Consider the following 20,730-nt stretch of genomic DNA (forward strand, 5'->3'; position numbering starts at 1 on the left):
CCAGAAAGAGTTCTCAGCAGTAAAGATGTCCTAAAGGATATGTCATGTTAAGAGAGAAGCTTTCTCCTTTTTTCTACAAATACAATCAAGAACTGAAAATCGATAATTGGTGATTAAATATGCTATAATTAAACTGTGAACTTTACCTATAGATCAAATAACAGAAGAATTGATTCAAAGAGTTTCAAGAGAAATACTAGAGATAGAGACAAATAGTAGGTTGATTAATTAATGATTAATGGCTTATTAAGGCTAATGTCAGTTTCTAAAAGGTATCTATATGCCAAATAAAACTTGGAAAAGAATTCTAAAATTTGACAGGATATTATTAATTCATTGCTACATAAAGTAGAAAACAATTACATAAAGTGAGAAGCAAACTAATTAGACAATAAATTATTTTAATGGCTCTGACAGGTGTCCAGAATTGTACACAAATCATGTCATAGCACAGAATCAGAAAATCCCAACTCTGCCTCAAAGTGGTTTTCTAATAATGAAGCATTGCTTCAATCATAAGAAAAATTAACAGAGGAAAAAATTAGAATGATTCTAGAGGAGGCTGGGAAATCTGGCCCCTTTAGCATTAAAGTACTTAAACAGTTACTTTAAGTTAGTACCTAATTTCAGAACAATATGTCATGTATGGTTAGCAAACAGTCCTTATGTGGGTGCTAAAGTTAGGCTGGGTATGAACTCTGAGTCAAAAGTGCTGGTGATGGAGCTCTGAAGCAAGAAGTATTTCAAAGATCAGAGGATTCCTACATAAAAAAAAGTTGAAAGAGAGGAAGTGTAAGTGTTCATAATGTGACTAGACACTCCTTCTTTAAAGTCTTATTCAAGAATTTTTAATACTAATATCAATTACTTCCAAGCTGAATTTATACACCTATTATCCTGTCTAATGCGCTGGAAGAAAAGAAATGGGGCCTTAGAGAATTTAACCAAGACATTCATGAAAGAATTTGATCTTTGTCTGTAACTAGCATGGATAAAAGAAATTTTATTTTAGTTAATTTTACATTTAAATCACTATGTGACAGACTGTTAAGGAGAAAAATTATTCATCTAAACTAAGAGCTGAATGAATTTTTGGAGCAGTATTTAGTGAAAGAACAATATTTGATCTGTGCTTAAGCTGGAAGTGCTTTGGAGAGAATACAAACCCGTCTGACTACAAAGGGAGGTTTATCAGTTTCTCTTCTGAATTCATAAGGCCCAAGGTTTAAATGGGCCAATCGCTGCCCTGCTTCTTGGGAGAGCTCACACATTCTTCTCTTTGTGTATGGAGATGGAGAACGAGATTTAGAAGCTATTGTAGGCTGCTGGTAGTTCTTTGATGCTGAGCTGTGTCTGGTTTTCTCAGGTGAAAGAGTGTTTTCCTTAGGTAATTTGGTTTGCAGTTTTCTGTGTGGGGCTGAGTGATGGACTCCATTCAAATCACCCTGAAGTGAAAAAGAGAAATTATCAGGTTTGACAGCATGCAGAACAAAGATCACTGAAAATAATGCAAAGAGGGAAGTAATAATTTTAACAGAAATAGATGCCACGTCAGCTGAAGTTCCCTGAACAAAACTGAAACCAATCATCAATTTAAAAACCAACTTTTTTACCAAAAGGTTAGAACACAGATAAGTACATATCAGTTAAGTGTCTCTTACTTACCCAATTAGCTTTCTCACACAGTTAGTGTACAGAGACTGTAAAAAATTAAATTGAATTTTTTCACAAGTTCATTTAACAGGAACTCTACCTGGATTGGACATGTACAGATCTGAATAATATTTTGTCTAATTTTTTTTTAATTTAAAAATTCTGACCCTTTAAAATAAAATATATAAATTAAAAGAGGCTTGTTTAATAGAAAAAACTAAATTCACTTTAAGTTGCCTGAAGACTCACAGAAGTGTAATTACATTCTCTATCTATTCTGATATTTATTTTCTCTTGGATCCTGGTGAATTTACTCATTCTCTAACAGTTATAATGAAGAAGCTATGCCTAGTAAAAAACCCTACAACACTCCATTCCCCACCTCCCAAAAAATCCACACCTTCAAAGACCATCTTCCAAAGATCGTCTCAAATCATGAGGATATTTTTACAAAAGAAGAGGCAAAGGAGCTGTTTATTTTTGTAAAACTGACACTTGACATCTGAAACAGAGATTCTGTAGCTAAAATGTATAAAAATCACATCATTATTGACTACTGCCTTAAAATTTGATCTCTGAGTTGATATTGCCTTTAAAACACCAGCAGACTTTATTCTGCTGTACATAAGAATAGAACCAAGGCTATTATGGTTACACTTGATGATATCAGAAGTCACAGGTCATACATCTTATGTTCCATTTAGACTGGAAAAGGAAAGTGGGGGAACCAACCTCATGACCTCTCCACAACATTGGATGGGTCTAATTTTGTTGTTGTTGCCAGCAAAGACAGCCTAAAAATCAGGACTAAGACCTCCTCCAAATAACTATTAGCTTCTTCGGTGACTGATTTGAAATTCTAGGAAACTCTTTCCAGCACTGAAGTTTTGCTTGAACTACATTATCATTCCTCTGTAATTCCTGGCATTAAATGAGCATTCAATTACTCTACAAGCTTTATAGGTCAAGGCACTCTAGATTATACAACTCTTATCAGGCCACTTAGTCAGCAGCATGTTTTAACTGTGAATGCCATAATACGGTTAATGAGGCTTTTTGTCAAATTGGGCCCAGATTCACAGGTTACAAAAGACAAAAAATAATGGTGTAGCAAGACTTTTCTTCCTGCTAAAAATTCTTTTTCAAGCTTGAGGAAGTTGACATTAATCTTAATTCAGGATATTCCACGCATTACTTCAGTTCTGAGGAACACAGAACTGAAATTTCCCCCTTGCCTTCAGACTTTTCCCTCTGCACCCAACGCTGAATGGAGCTGAAGTTATGTGTTTATTTTACATCAAAATAGGTTGAATCTGGCATCACACAGACCATTCATGCCACTGTTTTTTCCTCACATTTGCACTAGCACGTGTACAGCTGGTAGAGAGCCTGAGTGTAGGACTGGCCAAACCAAACCAGAACTAATTCTCTAAGATTAATTTTGATTTCCCCAAAAGGAGGCTGCACTGCTTCTGGCTCACAGCAGTCATGAAACTACACCTTCACTGCAACACATGCAAATTTGATAGGCCGTTTATAACATTCTAGGTACTTTTAAGGACATTTTAAATTTTAAATCAAACTGCCCTACTAAAATAACCCTCAGAGAAGTTTTCTGACAATGACTATTTTCAGTGATTTTTTTTTTCTTTAACTCTTTATCTAAGTGTCTCAACATGTTTCATTTGCTAAATTTAGAAGAAACTTGTCAGTGAACTACAGCTCAAAGTCAGCTAACCCTCTTTGTCCACGAGACTTCCCAACAAACATTCCATTTTCATGATGCTGCACCGTTTTTCAGTAATTTAATGAAAAAAGAACATAAGTAACTTTACATGACAGCTTGTGCCAGGAAACCCAACCAAAATTCATATTCTTGAGACCAGAGCAGAGTGCTACCAACTCACCCTCACCCTCCCAACTCTTTTCAGCTGTTTCACTTTTAACTTTGCTCACTGCAGAAGCAGCATTTCCAGATGAATATTGATGGCAATCTCTTCAACAGAAATCTTGATTGTTATTACTGTTACTGTTATGGAAAACAACTAAAGTAGTTGGTTTCTTTTTGATAATGTACCTTCTCTGATTTCACGTAGCTTTCACTGTCCCACCTTAATTTTAAGTGTCAGTAAGAAACGGTGAGAAGGCATCTTCACATCTATAAATACACCAGGGGTTGACACTTTAGCTGATCATAGAACACAGTAGCTGATAATTGTTTCAGACTCAAGGAACTCTCAGCATTTACCGTCATGCACCAAACCCACTCTTTACTCATACTTGATTAAAAATTTAATCAAGTTGTCAAGCACCCATGACAACTCCTTTAACCACAACAAAAGAATGAGAAAAGTTTGAAGTGAGCAGCACATGCAAAAAGTGGAACCAAGGCTATCAATATTAAATCAAGAAATTAAATTGCAAACAATTAAATCATGCTAACCTGTATGTGACTTCTTCCTGAGCTTAACAAACTTTCTGTAATAAGGGAGCTTGTAGAAAATCTCAATTTTGGTGCAATTCCCTAGAAGAGAGGCAATAATTGAACATCAAACTCCAACTCAAGATAAAGGGTATCAAAGAAGTAAATGTCACCTAATGTAACAAACCATTCCTAATTTTCAGCCATTTCCTTTGTTAATTTCAGCCTTTAATAAAGATAATTAGAAAAGGCAGAAGAGCAACGGTAAATGTCAAGATGCTAACATTTGCATTTCTGACAATTCAATTACAGATGATTATATTGCTTTCATACAACAACTAAGGTCTGACTTTTATTTCAATACATTTCTTTGTCAAAAGCACTTTTAAAGATTTTTCATGCCATGCTACATAGCATCAATAAAAATGCCAGTCATGCTCTAGAAGTTTCATCAATGATAACTTTGGAAACTTATTTATGAACAGTCTCAATTGTAGGGGGTGGGGGTTTTTTGTAATATATTTTGTCAATTACACTGCAAATAACTATTTATTTGTAACAGCACGATAAGGAATTTATTCTGTAACCATAAGAGTGAAGTCTGATCGCTTTGGATTGTCTGCCATGTTCTCTAACAATGCTCCCCTTCCTCTCAGTCCCCTCTTAAATGTGGCTGGCAAGAGGCAGCCCTCCTTCCATCTCTACATGGCTAACAATTCCTGTTCAACTTTTCTTTTACTTCAGACGTTTTCAGAAATAATAATTCCTTTACTATTCTTTTACTATTACTAATAATAGTAATATCTTTAAAAGCTCTGCTTTCTGTTGAAATGAGCAAGAATTGGTCAACATATGAAAGCTTGCTTGGTGTAAGTGGCAGACATTATGATATATAAGGGGTCTCTCCCAAAATGGCAACACCAAAAAGAACTAAAGGCCACATATTCCATTAAGAAATGGGACTGTGCACCTGTAGATCTTTAGAAGCAAAGCAAGAGCCAAGTGTCCTTAGAACTTTCTACCCCTCTTCTTTCAACACAGATAGAGCTCACTGCATATCCCAAGGTGTCTGTGTGCACGGGCATTTGTGCACGTGAGGGGCACAAAAACCTCTGAGAAATTAAAAAGGAGCTGGTCTGTTTGTGACTCTGCACTACATTTGTAAGAATCAGAAGGAACTTCATGAGTGAAGTCTACTGCTGAACTAAACTATGCTCAACCACCTGCATAAACACAAACTGATTTCCCATAAGGGAATATGAGCAGGTTCCATTTATGGAAATGAAATGACAAAAAAGCCACAAAACCTCAGTCATAGCAATTAACAGAGCCCAGGATTCAATCAATCAAATCATGGCATATGAAAGATTTTAAAGCTGACCGTCTTTAATCAACTCATTTTTATTAGTAATAAATTGTCAAGTGCTATCAAGAATTTTAAAAAGGACACATCAGAATTAGTAAGTCTTCTATAAAAAGTAACAAGGGAGCACCTACAGAGGCTGGGAATTATTACAGAACTGTTAAAGGCTGATAGCAAAAACTCAAATAAAACCATGGCTTCTTCAGAGAAATGGTTTGTGGGGAGACATGGAATGGCACTCACATACGTAGGCATGAGTATGTCAAAAGTCTCTTATTGGCCAAAAGCAATCAAAAGAATAGTAAATATGTAAATGAAAATACATCCAGAAAGTTTTGGGGATCTATTCTTCTGCCTCTGGATTAGTGGCACCTGCAGCCCTGAACAGGTTTGTCAGTCCTTCTGTAGCAGTCATTAAACATAAGCAATATGGTAGAAAAACTGTAAAGCTGGTTCATATTTAAAGGAACCCAACTTAGGAAAGTCCAATGTGTGCTTTTGACTCTAAGAAGCATGAGAAGAAGTCTGTAGCTTAAAAAGGTACATATGAATACAACAAATCTTTTATTGGTCAGCTAATTAAAGACAACATAACTAAAAAGAAAGAAAGTGTTTTAAGTAACACAGCAAATACTGCATGAGGGTGGGGAATGGAGATAAGAATCTCTGTAAGAAGTCACCACCAGCTGAGGCTTAAACATATTCTGAAAAGCAAAAGTTGCAGAAAAGTACAGAAGAGCCAGCAAAAGCCTCAGCTGGGCAACATTGGACCAGGAGAGATAACTCAAGACATGTCTTGTATGAGTATTGTGTTTGTAAGCCTCATAAGACATTTAGCAAGAGACATTATCAGCCAAGTGCCAGATTTCTGGAGGAATTCTGATCCTCTCAACTTGGGATTCCTTCCAGCTGGCAGATTAGCAGTGTTAATCAGACACTGCTTGTCACTGCCTATCTAAATTCCACAACTGTAACCTTGTGGTTGGTACCTTTGTATTTTTAATAAAAGACAAGTTTATTGGTAATCAAAGTGACACTGAAGCACAGCTGTCAGTCAAAAATACTCAATATCTCAGCTTGAAAATAACTTTTCAAGTGGGAAGAGCATGGCTTGACTAGTATAGGAATAATGTGAGGGTACTCACAACTTTGTTAACACTTTCCTTCTGGTTTAGCATTCACATTCAGTGATTGGTGCTGAATGAGTCAGGAGGAGACACTTGTCAGTAAAGCTCAGGAAACACTAGAAGATGGAAGCATTTGAGACTGTGTGTCTACTAAATGTAAAAATCAGCTAGCTCACTTGGCAAGCAAGCAGAGGAGCCACAGGTTCTGTTCAGGAGCCTCCCTCCAAATCCATCAAACACAGTTTCTTTGTTATTCCTCAAAATGGAGCCACTATGCCAAAACTCTTTCTGTAACTGTTCTTCATGCAATGGAAATGGAACAGAGCAACAGATGCTTCTGCAGTCCTCAGTCCAGGGCAAACATGGATTTCATTTATACTCTTCCCAAGGACATGGAAGTACATTTCTGTCTTACATCGTCAACTTTTTAACATTACTACAGTTTCATAATCCAGCTACACATCCAAATGACTTTGTTCACATCTTCTCACAACTCACAAGTTATGGCACCCTCTATTCATTAGAAAATATATAATTTTTGTATTGAAGAACTTAGTTCAACCAAAAAACCCTCAAACTTCTCTAGTGGCTCTGCTTCTACAAAGATACCTTACATTGCATTTACAAAAAATCTGAAACAGTTTTGCTTATGTCATCTCATTTATTACTAACTCCCTCTCTATTCTTTCTCAACATCAGAAAAGTACCTATTCTATAGGTAATATGAAAGCAATACAATCCCACCCCCTCCTTTGAGCCACCACTAACATGCACAGAATAAGCCATATGAAAGAGATGCTATGGCCAAAAATTAATGGCTGTTTTTGCAGGGACATTTTAAACTGCTACAGAACCATACATCTTGTGTCACAGAATCACAGCTTTCATTTGTTCAAATGTAATACAGCATTAGACACCAAATTAGCACTTCCAATTGCTAGTAATCAGGCAATTTCCAGGTTGCCTTTGCAATGGAAAGACTATACCATCTAAAAGATACCAATGATCTTTATTTAGCATTCCCCTCCAGCCATGTGTTTTCAATCCACTGGCAATGGACAGGGAAACTGAGTCCCTGTCTTTCCAGTCCTAATGTCCTGCCACTCCACTAGTAACATTTAACTGAAATAAGACAAAGAAAACATCTCCTACATCATGACCACCATCTTCCAAATGCCTTTGTGAGTTACTCCACTGACACCTAAGATCCAACAGTCAAACTCTATCAAAGGTCAGTGTGAGATAAATTCATTGCCATTTACAATGCACTTGAGCCCTTATCTCCAGAAAAGGAACATTAACTCATTGCATGTATTCTGCCAATTAGTTGTCATTTATCAAAGCTTTTGTGAAACTGTAGAAAAGGCAAGTTACTAAATGAGCATGAACAGCCTGAACAGACTAAGAAACAGGCTTTGCAAGTGAGAAACAATCAGGTAGCACCAAGCTAAACTTCAGTTACATCCCACTTGAGTGGTGATCCTGTACCTCAGGGAGGCCCAGAGGAGGTCAGAGCATAGCACTATAAATTTGTACTGATTGAAATTGTCCTAAGAAGCACCAGAAATGCTCTGAAATGTAATGCTTGAAAGAGAGATGGAGGAGGGAGGGTTACATGGTTTATCTGTTGAGAACTGTGAAGCTGGTATGTCACCTTCTCCTCTTGCAGCCCTTCAACTACCAAATGCACCACAGATTAAATTGAACAGAAGATGTGTCAGGGTGCCACGCTGCAAACCAAGTGGAAACCAACTTTTTCACATTAAATAATTTCTTGAAGTGTTTTGAAAAAAAAGATTAAACCTTCCCTGAAGTTCAGCTGTGTGGATTTGTACATTCAACACCTGAAACGGCAAAATCTGTCAGAAGTAATCACTTTTCATTTGAAGTAGTTCCAGGGGTTTTTGCAGTGAAACACACTGTACCATAAATACAATCCACCTCTATTCACTCACTGGAAAAGAAGAGGATCTCTTCATTAAAATCTCACGATCTAAACCACGGTGCCCACAGGTAAGCTTAGGGTCAGGGAACAGGAAATCTCTTGTATTTTCTTCATACGTAGCTAGAATTTTTCCTACTAAAAAGAAAATGAATACTTTAGCTGGAAAATGGAAAAGGTCATATAGTACAGACACCACACACAAGAGCATATTGAGACATAGATAAATTTTGTTGTTTATAAATTAACAGCATGGCTCTAAAACTCGTATCTTGTTCAGAAATAATCAAGGTAAATCAGAAGCAGAAATCTGCAGAATCTACTCAATTATATTTCACTTCCATTGTAAAATAATTATGGAACAGTTAACACGATCTTTAAGAGACATATCAGAAGTTTTGTCTAAGCAACTATTCAGTGGTTTTCCTCTTTCTTTGCCTTCCATGCCACAGAAGAAATCAGTATTTTTTAATGGCAGCCAGTCCCTTATGAAAAACTTTATCATTCCGTATTACAGAATAGAAATAGCAGTAGTAATGGTAGGCATAGCAGTAAGAAATGAAAGCAACATCAAAATCATTATTTCAGGATTTTCTCACTATCATAGTTTGCTACTTTAAAAAAAAATTCTTTATGGGAAACTGTTTAATGTATATTATTTAAAATTTAGATTGTTCTATTGCAGCCTATGTTAGGCTATATCACACTTATCTTTGACCCCTGAAAAAATTTTTTATCCAAGATAAAAATCCACAAAAAAATCCACATTCATTATATTTCTTCAAGTAAACATTCTGGCAAATCACCTGAGAGAAACAACCATTTCCCTGACAAGCAACAGTGACTGCTTTTAATACCACAGTTTCCAAATGAGTTCTCTTTAAAACTTGACTTTATTTCCAATAAAATGCAAATTTACATTATTCATGGGAATACTTGAATTTCATTAAAATAGATTTTTATAATCACACAAACCAATAACAGAAGTATGACAAATCGCTATTTATTATCTCCACATATCCCAAGAGATCTGCAGTACTTACAGTGAGGATGAGTTTTCCCAATGGTCACCATTAAAATGGAAGGAAAAAAAAGTGCCATTCTGAGAACAAGATTATGCACTCTGAAATTTCACAGACAGCCACTTTGCAAGTGAATTGTGATACAGTTAATAAGCGTGCACTGAATGAGTTCAGTTTATTTTCCATTTTTTAAATATTATCACTTCCCTAAGCCTTAGTATGGTACATTTCAATATTCATTTATTCTTCTCTTCCAAGAATGAGATCCTCTTGATCTATTAACATTTTATATTTAGAGGACTATTTCCTGAAGAGCTTCCTGTGTTGTTTGTGTGTTGGATAAAGTGATTGTGCTGTAACAGGCAACATCCTCATGGAGGTTCACCTCTTAAACTGCATAATATATGAAGAGACTGATACAATACCTGGAGGAATGAGCTGTATTAGTTCAAGTACTGCTGTGTCAACTAGAAAGGGAAAAAGTTTTGTCATGAGTTGGAAAAACTAAAATGGAAAGTAATTCTCACAGTCAAAACCCAAGAAAAATGGCTCACTGATTTGTTTCAAAGCACTGTACATAAGTCCATTATTTCTGCTTCACCAACAATAAGAAAAAATTAAGAACAGCTTGCATAAATAGCACAGATTAAAACAACAGCAGCATACAATTGACAAATCTGAATATGACTTAGATCCTGGTAAGTTCTATCTGCTGTACAGTTTGTTCTTCTTTTAAAGAAGATGCTGCAAGCTTCATCACTTTTTCAGATAACTCGCAGTAGGAGGGAATGTATTCCTGGAGTTTTTGTTCAGGGTCAGTGTTGTCTCACTACCATTATTATGTTCCACATGTGCCAAGATATGTAATTTTCTTTTAAAAAAATAAAATAACGTTTTTATAACAATTAAAGGTTTATGCTTATATTATATGAAAATTATGAAAATAAATTAACAGATAAAGGAATCCATTACCTATTCGGATATCTAGATGGATTTTCCACTAATTATAAATGTTTAACACTTTTCCTGTTCTAAAGGATATAGTTTACATTTCTAGGGGCATTTTGTTAGCTAAGAATATTTTGGTTAAGTCACTAGTAACCAAAGACAGCAGAAACCCTCCACCTGCAGTGACAAGGAATCTGCTGCTCTGAAAGCCCACGACTGCTGGTGTCCTACTAATGTAGTACAAGATCCACTACACTGGTTACCCACCAGCTTTTTAGAGAATAGGCACCTGACACAAAAATATCCCATACTCTAAACCTCCAGAAAGTCTTTAAAGCTCACACAGGCACAACATTAATACACACAACATAGTACATGTAAAAAGCAGAACTTACATTCCAGTAACTTCATAAGATCTCCAGGATCAACTACATCAGGATATGCCTGGAAAAGAAATAAATAAACAATAAAGGCACAGTTGAAGCCTAGACCTCTGAAGAAAGATAAGGGGAAATAAATAAATACATTAATAATCTTTCTTGCTTTAGATGGTTGCCAAGAGTCCCCCATTGGAAAAAAAAGGAAGCTGAAAATATCATTTGGCACATGATCAAATTCATTGAAAATTCTTGTCATATACTTTCTAGGCATTCAGGTTTACCTCTCCATATTTAAATTAAGAGGTCCTGTGAAGAGTTGAACACATAGAGGTATTACCTGAGAAAGTTTCAAGAGAGAAAGACAAACTGCTGACTACTAGAATTGTGAGAAATGAAGAGTATATTCTTTAATATATTAGTAACGCTTTAAGCTTCATTTTTATCACAGTGATTATTCATGTATAAAGTACAGTTCAGGATTTTGCAGCCTGAATCCCATGAGACCATATGGCAAGGAATAGGGGAGGATGGTGCACTGGATGTTCAGCAGGTAACAGCTCTCCCCCTAATTCTCTATTAAAGTTTCAGCAGGGTGGTGTGGATAACTTTGTTGCTGATGGTATCAAACACTAAAAAAATCTCACAATACTGGTTCTCTACAAGTATCTAGACCTATTTAATAGTTATTTGTAAGAAGATAAATACAAAAGAGGTAAACAAGAAAACTGAGAGTAAGCAGCTATATTGTGGTGTCTTGGAGTTCCTCTAAATTACACTGAAAACAGTATTAAATACATTTCCCTTAAATAGTTTGTGGTATGCTTGCCTAATAAAAATTGTGGTATTTTATACAGTTCAGTAGCTGGTAAAATTATCAGTTTGTATCTTACACACATCACCAGAGCATCCTTGATGTTTACTCAGTCTGGTTTCCAAAGTGCTGGGGGATGCTTAAAGAAAAGGAACTAGAAAGGGCAAAGTATTATTATTATTATTCACAGGTAGTCAAGAAGCTAGATCGTATCTGTAAGATACTGTGTTTCATTATCCCTGTGGTACTAATAAGGAAGCTGGTAGGGGCTCAGAATATGTGATAAACAACTACAAATTATAAAGCCAGAGCACCAACCTGGGAATTTCAGTGACAAACCATGAAAAAAGTATCTCAAAGGGAGAAAGATGTCACCAAAAAGGCTTGAGCTGCTATTCCATCTTTGTACTAAATTAAGTCGACTTTCCTAGATCTTATAAGTCTTTGTTCTTCATCTTGTCATAATTTTTAGAACAACACTCACTTCTTTCCAAGCCAGGAAAACAGACACTGAAAAATTACAGTTCGTAAAGGAATGCACAAAAGCCTCATAATATATTCTAATCTTCAGTATGCATAATTCTTGCATACTGGATAATAAAGGCACACACCTCCTTTGTGCTAAAAAGAAGCTGGAGTTTCAATGCTATGCCAGTCCTCAGTGTGACCACTTGTGCTCCAGAGTTTTGCACAGAGGTTTTTTTTTTTTTGACTTTGGCATGGATTTTATTTGGTTTCTATTAGCTGTTGACATTATCTTACCTTTTCAAATATGAGTTTTTCTTGAAAGACAAGTGGAAACACTGCAGGGACACATTGAGTCTTTTTGTAGTGCCCAAGTACAGAGACACTGAGATAAAGTTCCTCTTTGCCTTTCAACACCACTCCGGGGCAAGTTATCTGTAAGAGTAACAAATTCATTAAACTGAACTTTAGTTACAGAAGCAGTGGCTGTTTTCAAGATAAAAATGAAACGGTCAAGGCTGAAATGGTTGATTTCTGAGAGTCAGATTATCACAGATTAGAGTGAAGAAATTATTTTCTAAAGCTACTCTGCTTGTACAAACTGACCAGGAAAAAAACTCACAATTAAAAAATAATCAAGACCAAATATTGTAAGTAAACATATGCATTATCTTCAATCTAAACAGAAACCTGGTATCCCAATCTCAAGGTATCTAAAGGCATGCACTGACTATATAAGAGTAAATCATCATGGGTCACATCAGGCTGTATATGAAGAGTCATGCTGAATGAACTCTACATGATAGCAACACATAAAAACCCATCTAAATTTTAGCCTAGCCACAAAGAGAATGAAGCTGGTACAGTTACATACTTAGGTATCCCTACTCTGTCCAGCTACCAAAAAGGGCAAGTTAATTTGCAAATATCATATTAATTTTGCCTTCTTATATGTCAAGGAGAAAAAACAACTGTTGTTCCACTACTATTAGGCACATGGCATACAAAGTTTTATCTGAGAAGTCTGACAGCACTGGAGGGTATTCAAGGCAGGGAAGGCTCCTCATTAGGCTGCCAGATACTGCCACTGATCTCTAAACTTCCTGTGGACAATTCTTGAAGAAAGAAGTACTTGGTTTGTTTTTACAGCTCTGATGGACTTCAGACATTTTTATTTCTGTTTTCACTGCAAGGCTGTACACAACTCATTGCAGAACTATTTGCTATTTTCTCCAAGCCAAAGGGTTTTATTCTGTTAACCCAGGCAGAGAATTGTCACCTTTCCCTTCAGTTCTACTGCTCACTTTTTATCACAGTATAATAAATACGAGGTTGTCTCTTCCAACATAAGGTTGCTGGAGAAAGTGTTCAGATTTTCAATTGCCAGGTAGAAAGACAGAGGAGAGTGACAGGAATGAAAATAAGTGCTTTGGTTACAGTCTCCTCCTCCCAAAAGAATGTTTTACTTGAAAAATCCTAACTGGATCTAAAGGAAAATTAGATAAACAGCAGAAAAAGAGCCTTGGGTGAAAGAAATAACAGAAGCCAATGTATAATAGGTTATTATAGATACAGTACGAGCTAACAAAAAAAAAAAAAAAAAAGTGCTTCTACTTATAAATACCCAAGGAGGAAAAAAAACAGGGGATTTCTCTCCATGTAAAGGCAGGTTTCATTTCTGCAAGAGAAGTGTGAGAATAATAGATATCCCAATTGAAACAGACTGTCAGGCAATAAACAGCCTGGATGACACTTGTGCAGTTGCAAGTGTGAACGGGAGTGAAAGAGACAGATTTCATTCATATAAAGCAAGATCCCTCAAACTACCTACTACAAACCATATTAACTTAGTTCTCACTTTTTCTTTACATTTTTCTAGATTTTACAATAATTTTTAGTTGGGGGTGCACCTTAGAGAAGGCAAATAGTATTTCTATATTTATTGAGATGATAAGTGAGAAGGCAACACTACATACAACAGGTGCCATTTTTTCTGGTACACTGTATAAGAAAATAAATGCCAACAAATCATCACGTGGAGCAAGACAGAAGATTTTTAATGTATGCTTCTACTGCTCTTGAGATAAATGGCACAATTTGTTGCCTGGGCTGGGACACCAAATCTACATTTTCATGTAACTTTAAGCCAGCTCTGAAAAGAACTGACACAAGTACATCTGCACTTCATTAAATCTGTTTGGTAATACCCAATCTGCATAACACTTGGGAAACAAACTGAAGCCCTCATCTGACTGCAAACTGTTCAGGCAGGATGAGACCATTTTAAGCACTGTAATAGTATCACCTGTCTATCAGGTAAGAAAGAGAGGTATCAATGCTGATATCAACTGACCTTGCAAGCAACCAGAACTATGACAGCTGCCTAGGACAATATTACCTTGGAGTCCTCTGCTGCAGTTCCCAGGACACCAGCCCTGGCACTGGTGTTGCCCCAACATCAGAAACAGCCATAAGGAAATCACTGACTTATCTCAGGGAAAGAAACAGAATTCTGCTGATCCACAGCTCCTATGGAAGTTGTTTGTTACACTCAATCCTAAAAGTGTAGCTGTGTGTGCAACGCATGAAGAAGGCAGGCCTTGAAAAATCCCTTGAATTGCCCAGCACCATCAAAACAAGAATTCCCTATGAAGGGCAATGGGCAGTATTCATCCAATCCTGGAATGATTTGGATTGGAAGGGACCTTAAAGATCATCCAGTTCCAACCCTCTGCATAGGCAGGGGACACCTCCCATTAGATCAGGTTGCTCAAGGCCCCATCCAACCCCAATCCAAGCAAGAGGCAGACACAACTTCCCTGGGCAACTTGTTCCAGCATCTCACCACTCACAATGAAAAATATTTTCCCTAATGTCTAACTTAAAGAAAGCCAACAGAATGCTGGGTTGCATCAACAAGGGCATCACCAGCAGAGATAAAAAAGTCATCACCATGCTCTTCTTGGTGCTTGTCAGACTGCACCTGGAGTATTGTGTCCAGTTTTGGCCCCTCTGTATTCATCCCCAAAAAGGATGGTGACAGACTGGAGAGGGTCCAGAGAAGGGACATGAACATGATCAGAGGACTGGAGCACCTGTCATATGAGGAGAAGCTGAGATAACTGGGCTTGTTCAGCCTTGAGAAGCTTAGGAGTGACCTTATTACAATGTTCCAGTGCTTAAAGGGAGGCTACAAAGAAGATTGAGAGTTTATTTACAAGGAGTCCCATGGACAAGACAAGGGGCAAGTTGTTCCTGGGGAGATTCCATTTGAACACAAGAGGAACATTTTTCACTATGAGGACAGTCAGACATTGAAACATTCTCCCAGGGGAAGTGGTGCATTCCCCCATTCTGGAAAGTGTTAAGTCTCAGCTCAACAGGGTGCTGAGACATCTCATATAAACAATACGATTAGAAGGGTTGGACCAGATGATCTTTGAGGTCCCTTCCAACCTGACATTCCATGATTCCAATCTCCCCTCTTCAAGTTTTAAAAAATTACACCTTGTCCTGTCACTACACACCCATGTAAAAAGCCCTATCCCAGCTTTTTTGCCAGGACCCTTTGGATAGGAAAGCTGCTATAAGGTCACCTCAGAGCCTCCTCTTCTCCAGGCTGAACAACCCCAGGTTCCTCAGCTTGTCTTCACAGGGGAAGTGCTCCAGCACCTCCAGATCAGTATTAACTTATGCTAAAGCTTCCAGACAAATATAATTTTGGACTTAAGAGTTGCAAAAATAATCTTCTCACTGTGGAGAGACACCATTTTAGTCTCCTTACCTGGCAGTAATCCCCAATGCTATTAATTCATCTCAGTGCTTAAAGTTTTGCCTCCCTTCACAGCCACATTTGTGAATTCTCCATGTAGCAATGACATGAAGAATAATGTGAATTTCATTCTGTTGCTACAGGAGCAATCTAAATGCCAGCAGCAGAGGCAGGCACCAGAAGTCGTCTCAAAAAAACAAATAACAATGAAATCTCAGTCTGAGCAATCATGAATTATTCAATTTAAATTAATGGCAGGACAAACCAAATAAGGTATTTAACCACAGTTTCCCATTTTAGAAGAGCAGTCTTTCAGAAATGAAGAAAACTAGCAGTGAATTAAACCAAAGAGCTCGAGGACTCAGTTCAGAAAAGACCTTGGAATTTCATTAAGTCAAAAGAAGCAAAACCCATCTGTATCCTGGAGCGAGGGATAAACTCAGAGAAGAGAACAGAACTTCAGACACAAGTAGATTCTGAACCCACAAAGAGGGTTCAGAAATATGCAGAGCATTGTAAAAGAACAGGAAAAAGAAGCAGGAATTTGGACAAGGCTTCAGTCACAAACAAAGCAAACACAGAGAAAAGAAGCAGATGTGGAAGAAATTAACCAGGATGTGAAAACAAACAAATCTATATCCCAAATGCAACTGACAATTTTGTTTTGATTTTAATGGCATTTAGTACATGACAAAAAAAAAAACAACAAACAAACAAAACAATTTAAAGAATGAAATGATGGAAACTAAAGTTACCCAATAGGCAGCAGGTCTGGACCAAGAAGTTACTGGGAAGCTGAATCATCTTCAGCTCAAGTTCTGAAAGAATGTAATTTTCTTGCTAGACCTATTTATAATTAAAACCTATGTTATGAGCAGAAGAATAGTACCATCTGCTGAAAAATAACAAATGCAAGGTGCATGTGAGGTAGAAAAAGAAATCTGAAAAATTATAAACAGTAACTAATCAGAACATTTAACTAGAAAAGAGCTAAGAATAAGGGATATGGAGGAAAATATGACTATAAAACAGCCCAGCAGCACGTTTCATAAAAACAGATGAGTCAAGTAAAAACCTGACATTTCCTTGAGAGTCTGTTTTCTGGACAAAGAATTTATCTGAACACCAGGAACATCATATGGTGTCATATGAGAAATCATTACTTATGATCCAGAAAATGGTAGTCCTAAGGTGGTCCAGAACTGGCCAAAAGACATGCAATTAACATACAAAACTGAGAGGTACCAAGCTGAGGGATTCTATTAAAACCTTTCCTTTATATATCCTGGGATCCATGTCCTTTAATCTTTTTAATGACCACAAGAAGTCAGAGGCATCTCACAAAAATTTTCCAATAAAAATTCAGAAATTATCAGAGTTCAAGAAAAAGATACAGCAAAAAAAAAAAATGTTTGCAGGACCACAGCAATAGAAATTATTAACAACAGGTTCTGCTTTCCCTGCAGGGGGCTAACCTTCAAAGCTGGCTGAGGGGAAGATGATGAGTGTATTAATAAATGACAGCATTCACAGTGCAGCTGTGAAGACACTAATATTAAGATGTATAGGATGGATTTTGGACTTTTTTCTCCCTGTCATCATCTAAGGCAAAGGAGAGACCCTATCTGAGATGTTGAGTTCTATTCTAATCCTGATCAATACTGCTTCAAAGTAGAAGAGCAGCACCCCTCCTCAACATGATCAGAAGACTGGTGAGCCCATCATACAAAATGCTACCACAAGAATCAGATCTCTTTAGCTGAGAAAGATGAGCAGTGAAATGACAAAAAACAAAACAAAACAAAACAAAAAAACCCCAAACAACAAAACATCAAGAGACCAAACATCAAGGAAGATAAAAAAATAACTAAAAGGCCAGTGTTGATATTTGGGTAAGAGTAGGGCATCTACTAGCCAGAAGGAAAATTAGGCTGGAAAGTTAGCAAACCATCACAGGAGTGAAATGCCAAAGTAGGTTCCAATGGAAAAAAAACCAACCAAACAGAATAACAGAACAGGTGTTTCAAAACAAGACAAAGTAGACTTACCAAAAAATAGGTACCCAAGACAAAATATGTAGTCTAGCAAAGATATAACTGAACAACCCACATGTGCTTAAAGGGGTTCTGAAGATCCATGCTGGAGATTTCCTGTTCTCTCTCTTTCTATTATTATTTGTAGTGGAAAAATCACTGCACCCTTGAAAGCAGGGGGAATAAAAAGTACCCCCCAACTGAAAAAGCCAAACCCTGGGCCAAGACCTTCCCTGTACTCTCTCCTGGCACATGAATTGCTCACAGAGGTAGGAAAGAAGAGGAAAGAAGATCTTTGGCCTCTTTACAAGAACCAAGTGAGCCTCTGCATTATGAAGACAAACCCCAGCTTGTTGAGACAGCAGAACACCCAGAACACCATCAGGGTGATACCCTCACCATGTTGGTGTAGATATTCACAGCTCTATTTTAGAGCAGCCAAACAAAGTTGGCAACAAAGGTGGTAAAAAAAATTAAATAAATAAATAAGTAAATAAATATACTGGGTCCATTTCCCAGGATGTACTTTAAGGATCTGCACTTGAATTTTCTGGATGGCACCTCAGGTTCCTCTACAGTAACCAGGGCCTGGGAAGGCACCAACTCCACAGCCACAAAGCTCTCTCTCTCCCTCAACTACTTCTTAAAATTTACCAAGAGAATGATTTAGTCTTTTACGTTACTCCTGCCTTATATAAAAGCAGAAAACTTTACACAAGGAACTGTCCTAAGATGATCAGTGTAAAAACTTTCCACATCTGTTGACCTCAAGCCCCCAGGTCACCCTCAGGTACTTCAGAGCCACCTCCTGTCCCCTGACAGGACCTCACCCCTCACAGGGGAGCACATGCCACGTACAAGCTGCTGTTTCCTGGGATTTCTTTTACTGGTTTTGTGGGATTTATTTTTTCCAGACTGCCTTTCTCACAGCTTGACAAGAACCACTGCCTCTCAGAAAAGGTACCGGGGACGAGGACTGTGAGGGAGCACGGTGGCTGCTGGCACCAACGTGGCAGAGGGAACACAGACAAGCACAGAGAAGCAGAAGCTGCCCAGAAAGCAGCCCAAGCTCCACACGGAGCCCGGCAACACAGCCCGGACCCACTTCCCAGGAGAACTCCCGGAGGGGCGGCTGAGAGGGAGGGGGAAGGGTGGGAAGCGGCTCCGGAAGGGAAAACCGCGGCTTCTCCTCCGGCCTGCAGCCCGGGCACTCACCGAGCGGATGTCCAGCTGCAGGACGCAGAGCAGCGCTTTCCGCGGCATGTGCGGGCCGGGCCAGGCCGGGCCGGGCCGAACCGGGGGCCGTCGAATCCCCGGCTCAGCCGCGCCGCGGGGCCGACGCCGTTGTCACGGCAACCGCGGCGCTTCCTGCCTCTCTGCGCATGCGCGCAATTCCCACGGGGAGGAGGGCAGAGGGGTGACGGGAAGGGCGTGGGCGAGCGGCGGCCAAGCCGGACCGGGCCGGACCGGGCCACACCCACCTCTTGAGGCCTCGCCTGCCGTCCCGCCCCGCCGGTACCGCTCCGCCCTGCCCCGGGTCCCCCTCCTTCCTACAATGCTCCGCGCTGGCCGGCACACGGCCATCATCACTCCCAGAGTGCCCCGCGCGGCCGTTCCCGCCCCATCCCAGAGTGCCCCGCGCGATCTCCTCTCTCCTCAGAGTGGGGACCCCGGGAGTTGGGTCCCGGTTCGGTTCCCCTCGGGTCTCTCAGCCCTCCCGCGGCTCGCAGGCTGGGCTGGGTTGTCCCTTTCCTAGGGATCTGTGGCCCTGAGCTGCTAGAGTGTATAAAAGTGGCAAAATTTCCAAGCCCTCGGTGTCCCGAAGGACAGGCAGGCGGAGGGGCTGTGTGGGGAGAGGGATTGATGGGTGGTGAGAAGCTGAAGGGCCTGGACAGAACAAATAAATTACTAAAGAGCTGCTATGGAGCGTCCTAAAGGACAGGTGTGGCACAGACACGCCTGTCCCTGCCACCTCCTGAACCTCCTGCAGAATGGTGCCAAGGGAGCCCTCCCTTTGGGAAGCTCCAGACAAGTCTTACACAGCTCCTGGGCTCTCAAAAAAGCAGGGATTTTCCATGCTTTCCTTTGTTGGGTTTTTTTTTCCACTCTTTGGATGCACGCCTGGATTTCATTTAGGTTCTGTTGCGGGTTCTTTGAGGACCCATTTCTACTGCCCTCTGTAAAGAGTTGAGGTGGCATCTTCTGACTAACACCATCTTCAGGGACTTGTATCCACACTTGCATTTGAAACTGCCTTTCCAGACCTCCCTTTTTGCTTTACATTACTAATGAAATTCAAAATTTATGCCATATGGTCACCATTATGGCTCTGTCCCTGTTATTCCCCAAAGTCTCTGCTGCTAAATTGCTCTCAAGAGTATTTATGGTCACTTTTAACACCAAAATAATCTGACCTTGTATTTTGGCAACTGCGATTCGTTTCAGGCTCAGGCTGTGAGGGAGTTTAAGGCTTTGCAAACTCCTCCCAAATTCAGAAATGCAGCTGTAGAAAGGGGAGTAAACTCAGTGGATAATTTTTACTGCCTCTGAAAGAAAGCAGTGGCTTAGATGCATCTCATCGTTTTCTTTACAAGTTAACAATTTCAAAGAAAAAGCATGCAGAGTGATCTTAGAGAGCTGGTGCTAAATAATCCCAAATCTTACAGTGGTTTGGGTTGGAAGGGATCTTAAAGATGAACGGGGACAGGGACATCCTGCCAGAGCAGGTTGCCCAAAGCCCTACCCAGCCTGATTTTGAACACTTAAGAAACAGTGATTTCAAAATGTTTTGG

The 20,730-nt window shown here is 39.0% G+C and overlaps 1 protein-coding gene across 1 annotated transcript in view; it reads right to left on the reverse strand.

Moving 5' to 3' along the window:
* SPATA6 (spermatogenesis associated 6) overlaps positions 1 to 19,351 on the reverse strand; it is a 39,800-nt gene extending 20,449 nt beyond the window's left edge. Inside the window, exons 1-7 of the mRNA XM_030455664.1 lie at positions 19,154 to 19,351; positions 12,431 to 12,568; positions 10,873 to 10,921; positions 9,955 to 9,996; positions 8,521 to 8,645; positions 4,097 to 4,177; positions 1,167 to 1,445 (exon numbers count right to left, since the gene is read on the reverse strand). Of these exons, the coding sequence (XP_030311524.1) occupies positions 1,167 to 1,445; positions 4,097 to 4,177; positions 8,521 to 8,645; positions 9,955 to 9,996; positions 10,873 to 10,921; positions 12,431 to 12,568; positions 19,154 to 19,201 (762 nt within the window). The 5' untranslated portion in view covers positions 19,202 to 19,351. The remainder of the gene's footprint in view (positions 1 to 1,166; positions 1,446 to 4,096; positions 4,178 to 8,520; positions 8,646 to 9,954; positions 9,997 to 10,872; positions 10,922 to 12,430; positions 12,569 to 19,153) is intronic.
* Positions 19,352 to 20,730: the final 1,379 nt, after the last annotated feature.

This window comes from Calypte anna, chromosome 8 (assembly GCF_003957555.1).
Source record: "Calypte anna isolate BGI_N300 chromosome 8, bCalAnn1_v1.p, whole genome shotgun sequence".
Lineage (NCBI taxonomy): Eukaryota > Metazoa > Chordata > Aves > Apodiformes > Trochilidae > Calypte > Calypte anna.